This window comes from Eulemur rufifrons, chromosome 8 (assembly GCF_041146395.1).
Source record: "Eulemur rufifrons isolate Redbay chromosome 8, OSU_ERuf_1, whole genome shotgun sequence".
In the NCBI taxonomy this organism is placed as follows: domain Eukaryota; kingdom Metazoa; phylum Chordata; class Mammalia; order Primates; family Lemuridae; genus Eulemur; species Eulemur rufifrons.
The window spans coordinates 9,415,065-9,433,402 of NC_090990.1; the positions used below are offsets into that span (position 1 = coordinate 9,415,065).

At 54.8% G+C, this 18,338-nt stretch overlaps 1 protein-coding gene across 1 annotated transcript; it reads left to right on the top strand.

Annotated features, from left to right (window-relative positions):
* The first annotated feature begins 5,173 nt into the window (after positions 1 to 5,173).
* Positions 5,174 to 11,583, top strand: CTRC (chymotrypsin C). Its single transcript, XM_069479147.1, has 7 exons — positions 5,174 to 5,213; positions 6,723 to 6,814; positions 6,918 to 7,015; positions 8,105 to 8,230; positions 9,397 to 9,533; positions 10,384 to 10,529; positions 11,365 to 11,583. The coding sequence occupies exons 1-7, from the start codon at positions 5,174 to 5,176 to the stop codon at positions 11,581 to 11,583; spliced, it is 858 nt and encodes a 285-aa protein (XP_069335248.1).
* Positions 11,584 to 18,338: the final 6,755 nt, after the last annotated feature.

Genomic DNA, 18,338 nt, shown 5'->3' on the forward strand with positions numbered 1-18,338 from the left:
AACGGGGAAGCTTGGAGAGCCTCCCAGGGACACACAGGCGAGGAGGGCACAGCCCGCGGCCTAACCCTCCACCAACCCTGCCTCGATAGGAGAGGGAAGGCCAGGCACACAATGTGGGGGCCAGGAGTAGCATTAAGACCCCGGGGATTCTGGATTGCTTCACCCTGTAGCCCCCCAGGCGCCTCCTGTTAGGCACAGAGACACCCAAAGTCTTGAGCAGGCTGGGAAAACTCCTGGGGGAAGGAGTGGGCAGGTGGACACCAGCAGCTCCCTGTGTGGCTTTGGACAGATCATCCACTGGGGCTCAGTCTCCCCATCTGCTCAGTGCGAGGGTGGGCTAGGGTCTGGGGTCTCTCCAGCCCAGTGGCTCCAGGTGGGGCACCCCCCCCACCCCCCGCCCCCCATGATGCACACCCTGAGGCAGGGTTGGGGAGCTGGGGTTTGGGATTGGGCTGGGCACGGCTGCCCCCGGGTGGTCATGGGTGGTACTGCAGCAGCCAGGGCATCCTCACAGGCCCTGCCCCGGGAGGGCAGCATCCTGGAAGTGCGTTTCCTGGGACACGCCACCCCTACACGCTACCCAGTGCCTGAGACGCCACCACTGTCAGCACAAGAGTTCAGGTTAAGCACTGCCTTCCAACACCCCTTCCCCAAGGGACGAACATCAGAATCCCCAACACCCTCCCAGAAGGGTTCTCAGGAACGAGGCATGGAGGGTGCTGGAAGGGAGGGGCTTCAGTTCAGCTCCAGAGCTCCAGCCCCGCTGGCCTGGTGACGGACATGGACCTCAAGTCCTCGGAACGTGAGGCAGGGGCCAGTTGTCCCAAGCCAAGGCCCTCCACCATGAGGTTGCAGCCCCCCAGGGCCCTTAGCCTGAGCCTGTGCACGACCTCCATGCCCAGCCTGGCAGAGGAAGCAGGTGGAGGAAGGAAGAGGCCCAGGGTGATCCAGGGACCAAGAGAGATGGTTCCTTAAAACCCTCCTGGCACAGAGTCCCGGCCCCATCACCAAACACCCAGCCCCCACTGAACCCTCTTCCCTCGCTGAACCTGTCACCCCTCACTGAGCGCCAACCCCTCACCGGGTCCCCCACCCCTCTCTAAGCCCCTGCACTTCCATCTGGCTTTGAGGAGAAACGCTGCCAGCCCCTCGGCTGGCCCCTGAGTGGGCCTCACCCAAGACATGACAGCTGCCAGCTGAGGGTCCCGTCCCAGCAGCCAGGAAACGGGCCCCAGTCAGTAGCACCTGCCTCTTTCCTCAGGCTCTCACCCCACCGCCCGCCCCTCCCCGCCCTGGCACTGCGCCTGAGGCCCCAGGGCACCATCTGACCATGTCCCCCCACACTCCCCAGCCCTCCGCTGAGTCACCTGTGGTTATTTTTCCATTTTCCGGTACAGTCTGGCCCTGAGTGGCTCAGGGACTCTAAGGTCGCAGGTCCTAGAGTGAACCTGTCACTCCAGGCCCTGAAAATCCCAGCATTCACCAGCATGGAGGTGGGGATTCTAGTGTCCTCACATCCTCAATCCCTCAAATTCATTTTGGACGTGGAATCTGTAGAGAAGGAATCTTTTCCCAGCCTGCAGCCCATCAAACTCCCGCCCAGAACGAATCTCCTCTCATGCAGAGCTCCCAGCCTTTGGCCCATCTCACCAAGGAACACTTATCGCCCTGGCCAGCAGGGAGCTCCCCCAGTGCTGAACAGGGTCTTACCAACCCTGTAAACCCAATCCCAGCACAGGGCCTGCTCATAGTATGTGCTCAGTGATCGTGGGAGGAATGAATGAATGACGGAATGTTTTCTGTATAGTGTGTCGATGCCTCAGTCTGGGCAAACAAAACAGTCTCATCTTTAAATACACAAATTAATCCAACCCCAAGGCCCCACCCTTCCAATCACAGGACATTCGCTCTGTCGGGCTTCCCCCTCCAGGCATCCACAAGCCGCCTGGGGCTGCTGCTTCAGTCTTGGTTATCTTGGCCAGAAAATCAGGTCAGCCAACCTAGTGTCACCACAGTAACTTGGGCAGTCTGGGCCACTGGGGCAATGGCATCCTCTGACGGGCTGGTCCCTGCACGAGGGGCTGGCCCCAGCCGGGCACATGCCGGAGGCAGCTCCCGCCCTGCCTACTTTTTTCCAGCGAGAACAGCTTTCTCCCGGCTGTCCGAGGGCACAGCTAACGTGGCTGTCCGAGGGCACAGCTAACAGCGCCTCCGGGGCCAAGGGCAGGTGCCCAGGACGAGCCACAGAACATTCCCGAACTCTGGCTCAGCCCTTCCTATATCAGCTCACATGAGGAGGGGCCGCAGCCAGGGCCCACGCACCCATCGGGGACAGCGGGCACAGTGCTCGGAGCCCAGGGTTCCTTTAGGGGCCTACAAAAATGTGTTCGTTTCTTCAAAATCAATAGGAAAAAAATGAATAGAATCCAAACCGGATTACATTCATCTTTGTACCCGCACAGCCATAAAACATATTTTTAGTATTTTTTGACAGAGGGAAGGGTCCATGAAGGCAAAAGCGCCCCACGACCAGGTCAGTCTCAGGCTTTCTCATGAGAACCAGGTGCCAACGATAATGACAGTAACAGCAAATGCTCACACAGTGCTTCCTGTGCGCCAGGCACTTCCCCAGCAGCCACAGGAGGCAGGTAGCATTTTACCCCCACTTCACAGAAGAGGGAGTGGAAGCACAGAGAGGTTGAGCCACTAGCACAAGGTCACACAGCTTGTACACATGTTTGTGTACATGTTTGAATGTGTGGCACATGGCTCTGCATGTCTCTATACGTAACTGAATGCTTCATATGTGTGACTGGTGTATGCTTGTCTGTGGATATGGAGGCGCATGTGTGTGTGTGTGTGTGCATGTGCGTTCCTGTCCCTGTTTGCTCGTGTACCTCCAGGCATGCACACAGCTGACACGTGGGCTAAGAAAGTGCTATATCTCTGTGAGTGTAAATCGACATACTCCCACGTGTAGAAGCCCAGTCAGTCATTTTTCCAGGTTGATCAAGGGACTTGATTAAGGAAACTGAGGCCCAAAGAGATTGCCCAGGGTCTGGGGCCATCCAGCTAGTCACCGACGGAGACAGACCAGGCCTCCTGCCTCCTGCGTCCAGACCCTGCTAACTCCCAAGACCTGTCACCTCGCTCAGTCCACATGTCTGCTTGTGGTGTCAGTCCCCAGGCCAGGGAGACCTTTGCAGGGTTTGGCAACCACCATCTCTGGGTCCGAGGTGGATTGGGCAGTAGTCACAGACCTCTATATGAAGACCAGCCTCTAGAATGGAACAGAAAGGTCCCCACAGCCTGAGGTCCCCAGATGCCCCAGGACAAGGGACTGAGATTATCTCAGCAGGACAGGCCTCCTGCCCCCCTCAACATACACTCACACTCCCCATCTCTGTATCTTTTTATTTTTATTTATGTATTTATTTATTTTTTAGAGACAGAGTCACACTCTGTCACCCAGACTAGAGTGCAGTGGCTCAATCATAGCTCACTGTAACCTTAAATTCCTGGGCTCAAGCGATCCTCCCACCTCAGCCTCCCAAGTAGCTGGGACTACAAACATGTGCCACCATGCCCGGCTAATTTTAAATTTTTTATAGAGACAGGGCCTCACTGTGTCACCCAGGTTGGTCTTAAACTCCTGGCCTCAAGCAATCCTCCTACCTTAGCTTCCCAAAGTGCTGGGATTACAGGTGTGAACCACTGTGCCCAGCCTGTATCTTTTTTAAAATCAAACTTAATGATTTTAATGTATACATTATGAGGACATACTGTATCTAACAAGATATACTGTTAGACTCTTTGATTCTGTAAAATTAAATTGTTATTAATGATAAAAAAAAAGAGGGAAAACAGAATTTAGAGAAAGAATCCTACAAAGCAATTTTAATGAGAGAAACATAAATTTGAGAAGACTGTTACCATATGATAATAAATAAAAACTAACCTTTTTTATTCAAAAAAAAAAAACTTAATGATTTTTATATTACCAAAGTAATGTATACTTGCTTTTAAAAAACAATTTAAGCTGCATAAAACTATGTAAGTTAGAATCCTCCTTCAACCCCAGATAACCATCTTTAACCAGGGGGAGCACTTTCTTATCAGGAGACAATTCCCAAGGTGATCCAGTGGGCCCAGCCCAGAGAAGGACTTCCAAGAACTCAGGTGAGTACAAGGGAAGAGGAAGGCGGAATGGGAACAACCAGGCTCAAGTCAGGCCTCGGGGCAAATGGATTAAATCAGATGCTCCAAGGGATGGGCTGGCCCCGAAATGCTGGCGGCTCTGGCTAGAACTTCTGTCACTCAGTGCTTTGGAGCCACCCCACGTGCCACTGAACTTGACATTCAAGTCAGAGATTCTCAGGACTGAAAGGAGCCTGAGAGTCCCTCTGGTCCTGTCTGCCCATTTTAGAGACAGGGAGACTGAGGGGCCGACAACTAAGCTGGCTCCAGGAAGAAATCTGGCCAACCAAGCACCTGCCGCTGAGCCTCGGGCCCCATCCACAGCCCGGGAGCAGGGGCAGGAGAGCCCAGGCACGGTCAGGTGAACGAGGCAGCAAGGAAAAGGCAGGAAGCAACTAACAGCTCTACAAAGACAGAGAAGGAAACCGCGTGTCTCAGCAGTCTGAAGCCCCGACTGGTGTTAGAAGCACCCCCTTCAAAGGCCAGCTCTGTTGCCACCCAGCTGTGTGACCCTGGACAGTCACTTACCCTCTGAGTCCCAGCTGCCTCGTCTTTAAAGAGAGGACAATAGCATCTATTAATACTTCGTGTTGTTGGAAGAGTTAGGTGAGATAATGCAAGAACTACTGAGCGCAATGCCTGGCACATAGTAGGTGCCCAATAAATAACTAGAAAGAATAAGGTAGGGAGAGAGAATGAGAGCACACTACAAGCAAAGTCAGGGGCGGGGGCTGTTGCCAAAAACCGCTGCAGGGCAGAATTTGCTGTCGCAGGACATTTGGGAAATCCATGCTTCTGAGCTAGCCCCATTTCTTGTCCGAATTAAACAGTAACCACCCAAGGTCAGGGAAAGAGCCTTATCAGAACAGGTTTCTCCAAGGGGGGCTTAGCCTTGACCAGGTAGGTTCACCCCCCTCCTGCCTATAAGTGTGCCCCTGCCCGCCCTGACGGCCAGTCAGTCCTGGGCACCCACACCATGTTGGGCATCACCGTCCTCACTGCGCTCCTGGCCTGCGGTAAGCGCTGGGGTGGCCTCTGGGGACAAGGACAGGACCAGAGGGCCCTCTGCTCTCCAGGAAAGACTCTTTGGGGTGCACCGTGGGTTCAGATGCTACTGACCAGCTGTGTGTCAGATGAGCCTCTTCCCGCTTGGCAATTCTGCTTCCACGGCTCCAAAATAGGGACACTGACCTGAATGCCCAGGTCGGGAGGGAATTAGCGATGGGGTGTGGAAAGCACCTTGCGAGGGGCGGGGACCCAGCAGACGCCCATCCTGAGTTCACTTCAGGGACATCGGGCCTGCCTTTCCCAGCAGCAGCTCTTCCCTGAGGACTCTCTGCTTCCTCATTTGATGGCATTCTCCCATATGAGGAGCCAAGGGACTTGGCTTAAATGCCACTCACTCACTCTCTGCAGGACCTAAACAAGTCACTTCACCTTTCTAAATCTCATTGGCTTTTTTGGCAAATGAGAGCACGTGATTAAGAGTCCTTCCAGCTAACAATAACAACAACAGTAATAATAGCGACTCCTGTTTATTGCATGTTTATGATGTGCCAGGCACTGTGCTAAGCCCTTGTTCTGCAGGAGTTAATTTGATCCTCAAAACAACCTTGAGAGGTAGGATCTATTAATATCCCCATTTTACAGATGAGGACATTGAGGTTCAGTGAGGCTCAGTATCTTGCCCAACGTCACATGGCTGGTTAGTGGAACAGGACAGGCTTGTGACCACTCCACACAGCTTCCCAGCCACGACAGTCTGGCACTCCGTGGATTTAACGCCCATGCGCACACACACACACGGACTGCCATCATACAGTGGCCTAAACAGGGACAGAAGAACAGGAGGGGCCGGGCGCGGTGGCTCACGCCTGTAATCCTAGCACTCTGGGAGGCCGAGGCGGGTGGATCGCTCGAGGTCAGGAGTTCAAGACCAGCCTGAGCAAGAGCGAGACCCCGTCTCTACTAAAAATAGAAAGAAATTATATGGACAACTAAAAATATATACAGAAAAAATTAGTCGGGCATGGTGGTGCATGCCTGTAGTCCCAGCTACTCGGGAGGCTGAGGCAGGAGGATTGCTTGAGCCCAGGAGTTTGAGGTTGCTGTGAGCTAGGCTGACGCCATGGCACTCTAGCCCGGGCAACAGAGTGAGACGCTGTCTCAAAAAAAAAAAAAAAAAGAACAGGAGGAACACAGGCATGCCCGGGCACTCACACACATGCCAGCCATGGTTTTAGTTCCCTCAGTGTGTTAAGCATCGTCTCTGTGCTGGGCCTTTTGCTAAACGCTTTATGCAAATTGTCTAATTTAGCTCTCAGGACAAACTCACCAGGTTAGTGCTATTCTTCCCATTGCACAGAAAGGGAAGCTGAGGCCAGAGAACTAGGTGGCTTCCCAAAGTCACAGGGTCCGCCCACCCCCGAAGTCTGTGCTCTTTTCACCTGCCCATCCCCCCTGCCCCTTCCCCGGTGGGGAGCCCAGCCCCACTCACCTGCCCTCCTGCCTTCCTGCCTCCCCAGCCTCCAGCTGCGGGGTCCCCAGCGTCCAGCCCAACCTATCGGCCCGGGTGGTGGGGGGAGATAACGCCGAGCCCCACAGCTGGCCCTGGCAGGTAAGCAGGCTGCAGGGGCGGGGGCAGGGACGGAGAGGGTGGTGGGGTGAGGGGCCCTGGGGACCTGCGGGCTGACACGCCGCCCTTCCCCACCCTCCTGCAGATCTCCCTCCAGTACCTCAAGAACGACACATGGAGGCACACATGCGGTGGCACCTTGATCGCCAGCAACTTCGTCCTCACTGCTGCCCACTGCATCAGGTGAGCAGGGACGAGGCCCCGGAGGCCTGCAGTCACCCGGGGCGGGGGCCTGATAAGCTGCTTTCACCGAGCATCTACTACACACTCCAGGTGCGGGCCTAAGCAAGCTACATCCAGTAACTCAGTTGTTCGTTTATTCAGTCAACAAGGATTTCTTGAGCACCTACTAAGTGCCAGGAAACACAGCAGTGAAGACACAGTCTGTGCCCTCAGGGAGCCCATATTCCAGTGGAAGGCAGAGCAACAGACAAGTAAACAATAAATACACAACAAACTGAGTGGTAATGAAGAAAAATAAGGTCGGAAGAGGACAAAAAGAGCAAGGGGGTTCTATTTTAAATGGGCTGGCCAGGGAGACCGCTCAGAAAGGAGACACTTGAGCAAAGACCTGAAGGAAGTGAGGGAGGAAGCCACAGATCTGGGGGAAGGGTGTTCCAGGGAGAGGGAACAGCCCGCGCAGAGGCCTGGAGGAGGGACCCGGCGGCTCGAGTGAGAAATTACAAGAAAGTCGGTGTGGCAGGAGCAGTGTGTGCCAGGGCAGGGCGGGAGGAGGTGGGTTAGAAAGGGGACAGGGCAGTGTAAGGACTTTGGCTTCGACCCTGGGGGAGATAGAGCTATTGGAAAGGGTTTTGAGCAAAAGAGGGTCGCAGGCCGACTTACATTGTAAAAGACTCACACTGCTGGGTTCAGAACAGATGGGAGGGGGGCCAGGGTAGAAGCAGGGGGGCAGGTAGGTGGCTGTCGCGATAACGTAGGCAAGAGGCGACGGGAACTTGGATTCGTTTATTCTCACAGCCGCCCTGGGAGGTAAGTTCCATATTACCTCCACTTCACAGATGGGGCAACTGAGGCACAGGCTTCCCAGCTAGTGGAGGTGAGGCTACAGCACAAACCCAAGGCCCTTGACTCCCAGTCCTGGGTCCTTTCCCTTCCCTTTCCAGGAAGGGACAATAGGGCAGACACTCCCTTCCCCCAAATGAGTCCCGTGGTGGCCACAGGGCTGAGTTAACAAAGCCCCGAGTTCTCTATCTACCCCACTGGCTGGTGGGGGCAGGAGGCCACCCTGACCCGGTCCCTTCCTCTGCCCAGCAACACCCTGACCTACCGCGTGGGGCTGGGGAAGAACAACCTGGAGGTGGAAGACGAGCCGGGCTCCCTGTTTGTGGCTGTCGACACCATCTACGTCCACGAGAAGTGGAACTCCTTCCTGTTGCGGTGAGTGCCCCGCTGACCAGCTCACGGCCCCTGGGGACAGTGCAGAAGGAGGCGGCCCTGCGATGGAGCCGCACAGCCTGCCCACCCAGACCTGGCCCCCCACCCTCACCTGAGCAGCCAGCGGATGACTCTGTTGCCCAAAATGGAAAATGCTGAGCAGGGAGGACACCCCTCCCGTCCCCCTCATCAGCCAAGGGTCTCAAGGTGCACAAGGAGTGAGACCCCTGAGTCCCCCACAGTGTCTTTCCAGAGGCTGAACCAGGACTCGCCTTTATTGAGTGCTGACTGTATGCACACATTGCAATAGGCACTTTATATGCCATCTCTTATTTAATCCTCACAGCAGCCCTGGACAAAGAACCAAGACTCAGAGAGGTTAAGGGGTTGGTCCCAGGTCACACAGCCCAGGGCCATCCTGTCTAAGGTCGCCGGCTTTCATTCTTTTTTTTTTTTTTTTTTTTTTTTGAGACAGAGTCTCACTCTGTTGCCCAGGCTAGAGTGAGTGCCGTGGCGTCAGCTTAGCTCACAGCAACCTCAAACTCCTGAGCTCAAGCGATCCTCCTGTCTCAGCCTCCCGAGTAGCTGGGACTACAGGCATGCGCCACCATGCCCGGCTAATTTTTTCTATATATATTTTTAGCTGTCCATATAATTTCTTTCTATTTTTAGTAGAGATGGGGTCTCGCTCTTGCTCAGGCTGGTCTCGAACTCCTGAGCTCAAACGATCCGCCCACCTCGGCCTCCCAGAGTGCTAGGATTACAGGCGTGAGCCACCGCGCCCGGCCCCGGCTTTCATTCTTGTAACATGAAAATATTTTAAATGCCATCTGCAAGTGCCACTCTTTTATCATTGTAATTTCCCATTTGCTACAGCTTCATTTCCGATCGATACATAACCAGCGCTGGCTCTGAACGCTTCTGCCCGGTGTCCCCTCTGTTACCCCTTTCCCCACGCGGTGACACATGCAGAGAAGCACCAAGGTCGAACAGGGCAGGCCATCATGTTAGACACTGAATCACGCGTGCTCCAACATCCCGAAAGGCCAACGAGAAGCTGGTGGTCGGGATGTTCATGGAGGACCCCTGGCCACCCCAGCCTGACTCCCAGCTCACAGCCTGAGCCTCGGGGCCTCCTGCCCGCTCACCCTCTCCGCTCTGGATTCCAGCAACGACATTGCCCTCATCAAGCTGGCAGAGCATGTGGAGCTGAGTGACACCATCCAGTTGGCCTGCCTGCCGGAGGAGGGCTCCCTGCTGCCTCCGGATTACCCCTGCTACGTCACCGGCTGGGGCCGCCTCTGGAGTGAGTACACCCCTGGCAAATCCCAAGAGCCTTCCTGGAGGCGGCGGCATGCACCACCTACCTTTGCCCACCACTGTTCCTTTTTGCCTAAACATGTTCACATCGTTTTAACTTTGTAATAATAATGGCTAATATTTATTAAGCACACACCACGTGACGGACACTCTAACAAGCACATAGGAGGGGTGTTATAAGGATTAAATGGGTTAGAATTTGTCTGGCCTGGAGTGGTGGCTCATGCCTGTGATCCCGGCACTTTGGGAGGCTGATGGGAGAATCGCTTGAACGCAGGAGTTTGAGGTTGCTGTAAGCTGGGACGACGACACAGCACTCTAGCCTCTGCGACAGAGTGAGACCCTATCCCCCCTCAAAAAAAGAATTTGTCAAGTGCATAGATTAGGGCTTGGCACAGAGTAAATGTGTATATATATATATATAAGCTAAAATAAGCCTATTTGGGGGTGGGGGTTAGATACTATGTTATACCATACGCCCAAATAGGTCACAGCTGAATTGAAAGTTAAATGCAAATAAATGAAATTACAGGGCACTTAGAGGAAAATGCTGCTCAATAGTTAGAAAATCTCAGGTGAGAGAGACCTTTTAATGTGTGACACCAAAGGCAGAGACGTACAGGAAAAGAATGACAATTAACCCCCAGAATCCAATTTAAAGACAACTGCACAGTGACTCCTTGAGGGCTTTGCGTGGGTGGGCTCCGCCGCTCCCCCTTCCCCACCCGCGGAGGGCTGGCGGCCTGGTGTGGTTCCCACAGCTCCCTGAGGGCCTGGGGCAGGGCAGGCTGGGTGGGCTGGGGCCTCCCTGCTCACCGCACCCCCTCTCTCCCCAGCCAACGGCCCCATCGCCGACGAGCTGCAGCAGGGCCTGCAGCCTGTGGTGGATCACGCCACGTGCACCCAGAGGGACTGGTGGGGCTCCACGGTGAAGGACACCATGGTGTGCGCCGGGGGCGACGGCGTCATCTCAGCCTGCAACGTGAGTGGCCAGGCCCTACACCCTGTCCCTACTCCAAGTGGCCGAGTGGGGGCAAAGGAGCCTGCGACTGAGCAAACCCTTTCCCTGGGAGGAGACGGAGCCCTGGCTGGGCCCAGCAGGCTTAGGGGGACCCCATCACCTCCACCCACCCCCATCCCCCACACTGGTGAGAATGTGAGAGCTGCACATGCGTATCTGAGTTCAAGTCCCAGTCCCACCACTTATTAGCTCTGTAACCTTGGGAAGGCTGTTGAACCTCAGTTTTACCATCTATAAAATGGAGCTATAGTAACCACTTCACAGGGTTGCTGTGAGGACTGAGTGAGTCTAAAGGACATAGAAGAGGCTTCACCGGCGTCTCTACACCTGTTCCTTCATGCCATGAGCTCCACCAGTCTAGGGAGACAGGGGACTTAGGGAGTCTGACATGGAGCCATGAAACAGGGACTGTCCCGTTTGCAAACACACGACCCTCTCGCCACTCCCACCCTCTTTCCCCACTCCTCCAACACGGCTCCCAGGCTCCCAGTGTCCTCGCTTCTCCGGACAGCTCACTGGGTCTTAGACATGGTACTGATGCACAGAGTGGGTTAGCACCGTCCCAAGATCACACAGCAAATCACCAGCCAGTCTAACCGCCCCAGGGCCTCCCAGAATGAGGTCAAGGCAGCCCCAAACCACATTTTCTCTGCCTCGCTCACCAGGGGCAGAATGAGGCCCAAACAGGGCTTAGTGAGCCTGAGAAGCCAGCCCACATGCCCGGCCCCACCCCTGCCACCCCCGCTTCCCTTCCCTCTGGGGCAGGCCTGGTGGATGCCCTGCTGGTCTGGTGCAGGGGGACTCGGGCGGCCCGCTGAACTGCCAGGCTGAGAACGGATCCTGGGAGGTGTTTGGCATCGTCAGCTTTGGCTCCGGGCTGGGCTGCAACACCCTCAAGAAGCCCACAGTCTTCACCCGGGTGTCCGCCTACATCGACTGGATCAACCAGGTGGGTGCCGCCTCCGCGCCCCGTCCTGCACCCGCCACACAGCCACTCTCGTTGGAGAAGTGCTGATCGGACACTTACTGCGCAGGCCTTGACTTGGGTGCGGGGAAGGAAACAGCCATGAACTCCTCCCCCATCCGTCCACTGGCTTCGGCAAATACTTGTGTCCCCAACCAGGCACCACACCGGCAACCCCCAAACTGAAACGTGGCCCCCTGAGAGCAGGGCCCAGGAGAGGAGAGGGGCTGGTGTGGGTGGCCATTTGTCCTCTTGAGGTGGGGACATAGAGGGGCACTTGGGTTGGTGGCTTTCCCGCTGGGGACTGGTTGTGTTCGGAGCCCCCTTTGCAAGTGGGCTGAGACCCCTCGGACAGAGACAAGGCCGGCTTGTCAAGGCTGCCGGCTGTGCCCCCACGGACCCCCTCTCCCGACAGAGCCTTGTGCTGCCCAGAAGGTGGCACGCCCCAGAGTCGCTCACACTGTTCTCTGTTCCTTCAGAAAACGCAGCTGTGATTTGTCCTTGGGAGCCACCGCAGCAAGTCCCTGCAACAAAAATAAACCTCCTTCCCCCTCAAGCCGCCTGGATTCTTGATTTGCGCCTCCCCTGTGGGTTCACGGGCTCTCTGAGAGTTGCCTCTTTGCAACAGAGAGAGATCCCCCTTAGCCAGGCTGGTTGGAGGCCTTGGAAGGAGCTGCTGGGGGCACTAATGGGGGAGGGGTCCCAGAAAGCCATGAGACCCTGAGCAGATCACTCGCTTTTCTGATCCTGCCTCCACAGAGGGGCCTGGTCCTCCAGCCCCCAGCTGCAGGTGGAGGACGGGGTCCCCTAGGGCAGCCTCCCCCAGCCCAGAGAGGCCAGGCCAAGGAGGATGCCCGGAGCTCAGGGACAGCCACAGGCTCCCTGAGGAAGGAGCTCCCTAGCAGGTCCCCTGACCCAGCACGGGCCCTGTGGCTGCAGGAGGCCTGGGCTCCCTGCTCTGACCCATGCTGGTCCCCACGCTGGGCGTGGTGTGGGGGCAGGAGCAGGAGCCCCCAGCGCCCCCTCAGAGGGCACAGCTTTGAGGAAAGCAATGGTTTCCACATAGAGTCACAGGGGGTCAGAGCTGGACAAGCTGTCACTGCATTAGACAGGTGGGGAAAAGAGGCCCGAAGAGAAGAAAGAGTTGGGGCAGGTCACAGGTGTAGACAGCTGGCAACACGTGAGCCCTGAGAGCCTCAGGAAGGGACAGTCCTCCTAAGGCTGACCGGAGGGCACTTGGGACCAGATACGAGAGGGACCCAGTGTCCAGTGAGGCACGTTCCAGGTGGGGAACCTGACCCAGACTGCAGGAGTCCCTGATCTGGGGCGCTCCTGAGACAGTGCTGCTCCACAGAGGAGCCCCACCCCCGCCTCTGAGCCCCTCCCCGGGGAGCCCTTGACCACAGCCACCTCTGTTATCCCACGTCTCCATCAGACTTTGTTCCCCAGAGGGGGGCAACTGACATAACTCCCACACCCCCACGATGCCACGGTGATGCTCAGGAAAGGCTGTATTTGCGCAGTAAGCAACGGGGCCTACAAGTAGCCTAGTACCACTCGGAGCTGGGAATCCGGAGGTGGTTCAGACAAGATCCCGGCTCTGCAGGAGACGGACCTGTAAACAGACCATCGAGTTCCCTGGTACACTTGTGAAAATAGAAATGTAGACCAGGGGGACAGGAACGGGACATTTAAACCACTGTTAGTTGGCAGGAGGAATCCAGGATGGCTTCCTGGAGGTAGTAACATCCAGGTTGAACCTCAAAATTTGAATGGAAGATGCCCAAGTCCAGAAAGTACCCCCGTTGGCTTGACCCAAACTTCGTTCCCAGCTACCTTCCTTTGTGCCCATCTCCACATTGCAGGTTATAAATGCTAACCACTGCTGTCCCCAGCTCCCTTGTACTTAGGGAGCTATGGGACTCAGTTCTGGCCTATAAGGTATAAAAATTAAATGTTATCTAATATTTATTGAACACTTAGTATGTGCCAGGCACTCTTCTATATGTTTTACATTTATTATCTCAAACCCCCCAAACAATCCTGTGAAGTAGGCTGTTATTAACATTATCCCCACTAAACAGATGAGAAAACTGAGGCCAGAGAGGGTTAGTGACTTCCCAAGGAGGTTTAAGCAGAAGGTGGTGGTGCTAGGATCCAGACTCTGGTAATCTGGCTTCAGAGCCCATGCTCTTGTCCACCATCCTCTGCTGCCTGCAATGTAAGGAGAAATCCCCTGGAAAAGCAAACGTTTCCTGATAGGGGGGCTCTGACACAGCTGATGGTCCCCTCTTCCCCTTCTTCCTGCCTTGACTGTGGATGCGATGCCTGGAGCTGAAGCAGCCATCTTGTGGCCAAGAGAATTACAGAGCCATCAGCTCAGACCTCAGCAGCTGCAGAACCCATGGCAGCAACCTCCTCCTCGGAATGTCTTGCCAGGTGAAAAAGATAAATCTACATTCGTTTTAGCCACTGTAGTAGGTTTTCAGTTACTTGCAGCTCAGCGCATCCTAATCAACACCCTAGGGAACAACAAAAGGGGTCACGTGCCAGCCAAAGGAACAGCATGAGCCAAGTCACAGTGACTTTGGAAGAGAACGCCAGCAGCTGGTGTTTCCAGAACATAATGGCAGGGGCAGGGTAGCGTGACAAACTGTCCTGAGTGACCCTAAACTGAGGAATTTTCCAAGACACAGGTAGTTCAGTGCAGGAAAACCAAGATGCCCGGTCACTCTAGCAGGGACAGTGAGCAAAGGCCCTTCACGGAAGGCCGTGTGCCGTGTAGGGCTTGATGGCACTTTGTTCTGAGGGCAGACATGACGTGGCCCTGACCCAGGCGGTAACGAAGAGGAGAAAAGGGAGATACTCCGTAATGACGTGAGAGGCATACGTGCAGTGCTGAGCAGCAGCCTCCTCCAGCCCCAAATTTTTACAAACTTTCAGGAATGTGATTGAGTCATCAAAACGACTATTTGTTAGCAACATGGTGAAACACAAGCCGCAGTTTTCTTTGTTCAACAACAGTGTAAAGTTCTCACATTTAGGGACAAGATCCACTGTTGTGCCCAAGAATCAAAGCGTATCTACGGTAGACAGAATGATGCCTCCCCAAAAGGTGTCCACATCCTAATTCCCCCAAACTTGTGAACGTGTTGCCTTACCTTTCAGATACGATTACATTCAGGATCCAGGTGCTCATCCTGGATGACCCGGGCGGGCCCAGTGTAATTCACAGGTGTCCTTACCAGGGAGACAATAGGGTCAGAGAGAGAGACATGAAAGCCGGGACTCAGATTCAGGGAGAGATTTGAAGATCCTGCGGCTGGCTTTGGAGATGGAGGGGGGCCGCCCCCCGGAACGTAGGCAGCCGCTAGCAGCTGGAAAAGGCAAGGGAACGGACTCTTCCCTAGAGCTGGCAAAGAGCCCGAAGAAACAGGGCCCTGAGAGGAGAATTACCGCTCCCAGTCACAAAAGGCTTTCAGCCACTGTACCAGCAGCTGTAGCATGACAGTGCTGCCTAACAACCAACCCCCAGCCCCTAGTGGCGTCCAGTGGTGGGCAGTGACTGCTCACACATCTGGGGGCAGTGGCAGGGGAGTCAGGTAGCCCTGCTGATTCGGGCTGGACTCACTCTGTGCCTAGAGGTCGGCAGGGTGTTGGCTGCCCCAGTATGGGTCAGGCTGGGACAGCTTGGCTCTGCAAGTCTCTTACCCCTCCCCTGGGCGGGCACTGCGAAGTCACGTGGCAAAGGGCGTGGATGCAGGAAGTGTGGATGACCAGGGCCGTCTTGGCAGCCGCCACACCCACATTCTCTGCCTCACATTAGTAGCAGGAACTGTGGCAGGGCAGAGGGAGCTCGCCAGGCCGGAGCCCTGAGCTCTGCCGCTGACAGGCCGTGTCAATGGCCGAGTTGCCTGACCTCTCTGAGCTTCAGTTTTCCTCATCTGTAAAATGGACACCTGCCCTGTCTCCTTACTGGGAGCCAATGAAATAACACAGGCTTGCAAATAGAAAGAGTCATTGCTCCTAACTCCTCCCTCTCCGGACTCCTGACAGCAAACCTTCCTGCTCTGTTTTGTTCCTCAGGGGAGGAAGCCTCCCTCCTTGCAGAACTCAGGCCTCCAGCACGTCCTTGGGGTCCAATTCCTGTCCGGTTGGAACAGGTGTCTACAAAGGTTCTCATGGTCAGGGGCCGGGGGCCGTGTGCAAGCAGAGAATACACACACAGCTTCTCCCCATAGCATCTGTTTTCTGTGGAGATCTGGAAGGAAGAAAAAAACGTTATATTAAAATAGGCCCAGCTACATTACAAAGTCACAAAATTCCAGTTAAGCTTTCCAGATGAAGAACGAGGCTTCTGAGACATTTTGTTGTTGCCACTGCTCTGTGCTAGACCCCAGATCATCACTTTGCTACACACCGAGCCTACAACGCAAATCTGTTTTGTAAATAAAGTTTTATTGGAACACAGCGATGCCCATATGGCTGCTTTTACGCCATGATGGCAGAGCTGACAAGTTGTCACAGAGACCATATGGCCCAAAAGTCTAAAATATTTACTGTCTGGCCCTTTACACTAAATGTTTGCCAACCCGTCATCTAGTGGGATTGTCTGATGGAAAAGTTTGAAGAATTCTGTTCTATTCTGATAGCCGAGGGCTGCGGGTCCAAGGCGCTAAGCGTGAACATTCACTGTGCAATCAGTGTTCTGAGCGTTTTGAGTTAGTAAACTGTGGTTCAGTCCTAACGACCCTGAGAGAGGAACGGTACCTGTTAGATCCGGTTCCCCTTGGCCCCAGGAACAGAGAGGCAGAGTCATTGAGGCTGCAAAAAGGCAAAGGAGTTTATTGGCTAGCTCGAGCTAGGGTCCAAGTCCCAGAGCACCAACGCAGTGGCCTCTCCACGAACTAGGACCCTGCCCTGGGGTAAAGGTTAAGCTTTTATACTTTTCTGTATGCTAGTTTTCACACGACACGTTAGTCTGCACACGACACGTTAGTCTGCACACGACACACTAGTCTGCACTTCATCCCCCTTTAGTTTTATTTGTTCTTTTTTTAGAAGTGGCTGATCGCGTTGGCTCCTGGTTTGTTGACTCTAAGCTTCGGGCTTTTCGCGCTGGCGCCAGTTGTAGTTAACGTCATCCAGGGGAAGAGGAGGGTCTCCGATGGGGGAGGGGGACTGTTGTTGCATACCTTCTAGTTTTTGGTTATAAGCGATACTGGGAACACACGCCCTGCACAAGCCTTTCATGCGCTGATCATGTCTTGCCCTTCTTATCTACTTAGTTGGTTGGAGGGCACCTGGACTCTCCAGCCCTTTATCAGGAAGTAACTTGCGGTTACCTCCCCGGGGCTTTGTTTTCCTTTACTTTAGTGAAGCCTGCCATGGCTCCACTTACGCTAAGCACCAAGCCAGCAAGCCATATATACAGAGGCAGAACTAGGCTTCTCACATCTAGGAAGCCTAGCTTATCATGGAGTTACCTTTGCTCTTATCCCTGTTTTTTCATTCTGATTAACTATATTTATCAAACAACTAAAAGCAAGCATAGTCACAGAAGCGAATAGCATCAGTTAGAATCAAAGAGAGCACACATTTTCCTACTATCAATTCCTGTTCTTTAACCAACCTTGTGTCTATGAGACAGTTGAATAAAGCCAGGAATAGCGAGGTGGACCTTGCCCTCGCCCGGAGCTCCTCAGACTGCGCTGAGCAGAGGAACCAGCTCACCTGCTGAACCGCAGAGGCTGAAGGTGGGAGATTCCTGAGCTGTGCTCCTGCCGCTGGGCCAGCCACACTCAGCAGCCAGGATCCAAACACGCAGTCGCCACTGGGGCACCAGGACCCACGCCCACGCCGCTCGTCACTGAGCTCCTTGGCTCCCGGAGGGATTGCTCTGAATGGGTCGAAAGCCTCGTGGGAATTTCACATCTGGATCCACCTGCCCCACTGAGACCTCACAGGCCCAGGCTGCATGAGAACTTGACAGATGGCCTTGTTGTAAACAATATATAAACTAGCTCTGGGGGGGGAAGTGGGCTGTAGTGGCTACATGCTCTCTGCCCTCCCAGCCCCCTTGTCCACCCCACGCAGCACAGAAGCCTGGATTCTGGTTTAGGTGCTGTCCCTGGGCATCCCTGCTCTGGTGGTCTTGGTGGTCTGGGTGGAGCACGTGCTCCAGGCCTGGCCAATCAGTGCATTTCATCCCCTCCCCCACCACCACCATTGGTTCAGGGATGAGCATGTGACCTGAGGCAGGTCCAATCAGAGAGGTCACAGGAGGTCTGCATGGAGCTTCCAGAAGGCTCTCATTCATGCTGGCTTTGAGGATGCAGGGATTTGAGGCTACAACAGCAAAAGGAGACTGAAAGGAAGAGAAGGGGTGATTTTGTTCCCCAGGGTACATTTGGCAATGTGTGGAGACATTTTGGTTATCACAACTGTTGGGGGTAGGGTACTGGCACCCAGTGGGTGGGGCCAGGGGTGCTGCCAAACATCCCACAATGCGCAGGACAGCCCCCATAACGAAGAGTCATCCTGCCCAGAATGCCCACGGGACTGCAGTTGAGAAGCCTTGGGCCAGAGACTCTGCAGTGATCTTGTCCCCAAGGAAGGGAGACCCCTGGGGCTGCCACAGGCCACTTAACAGAGCCTGAGAGTGGAACTCACAGCAACAGGCAGAGCCACAAGAAGGAGAGAAGCCAGCTCCTGGGGACATCGTCAGGGCCCAGGATCCAGCTGTGCCTGAAGCCACCTCCGCTGCTGGACTTTTCATTTTGAGGCCCAAGGAATGGCCTTTTGGC

Excerpts from the sequence above, each read along its gene's own strand:
- CTRC (XM_069479147.1), top strand. The coding sequence starts at position 5,174 with ATGTTGGGCATCACCGTCCTCACTGCGCTCCTGGCCTGCG. Across the intron at positions 5,214-6,722 it reads CACTGCGCTCCTGGCCTGCG|CCTCCAGCTGCGGGGTCCCC; the intron begins GTAAGCGCTGGG and ends CTGCCTCCCCAG. Across the intron at positions 8,231-9,396 it reads TGGAACTCCTTCCTGTTGCG|CAACGACATTGCCCTCATCA; the intron begins GTGAGTGCCCCG and ends TCTGGATTCCAG.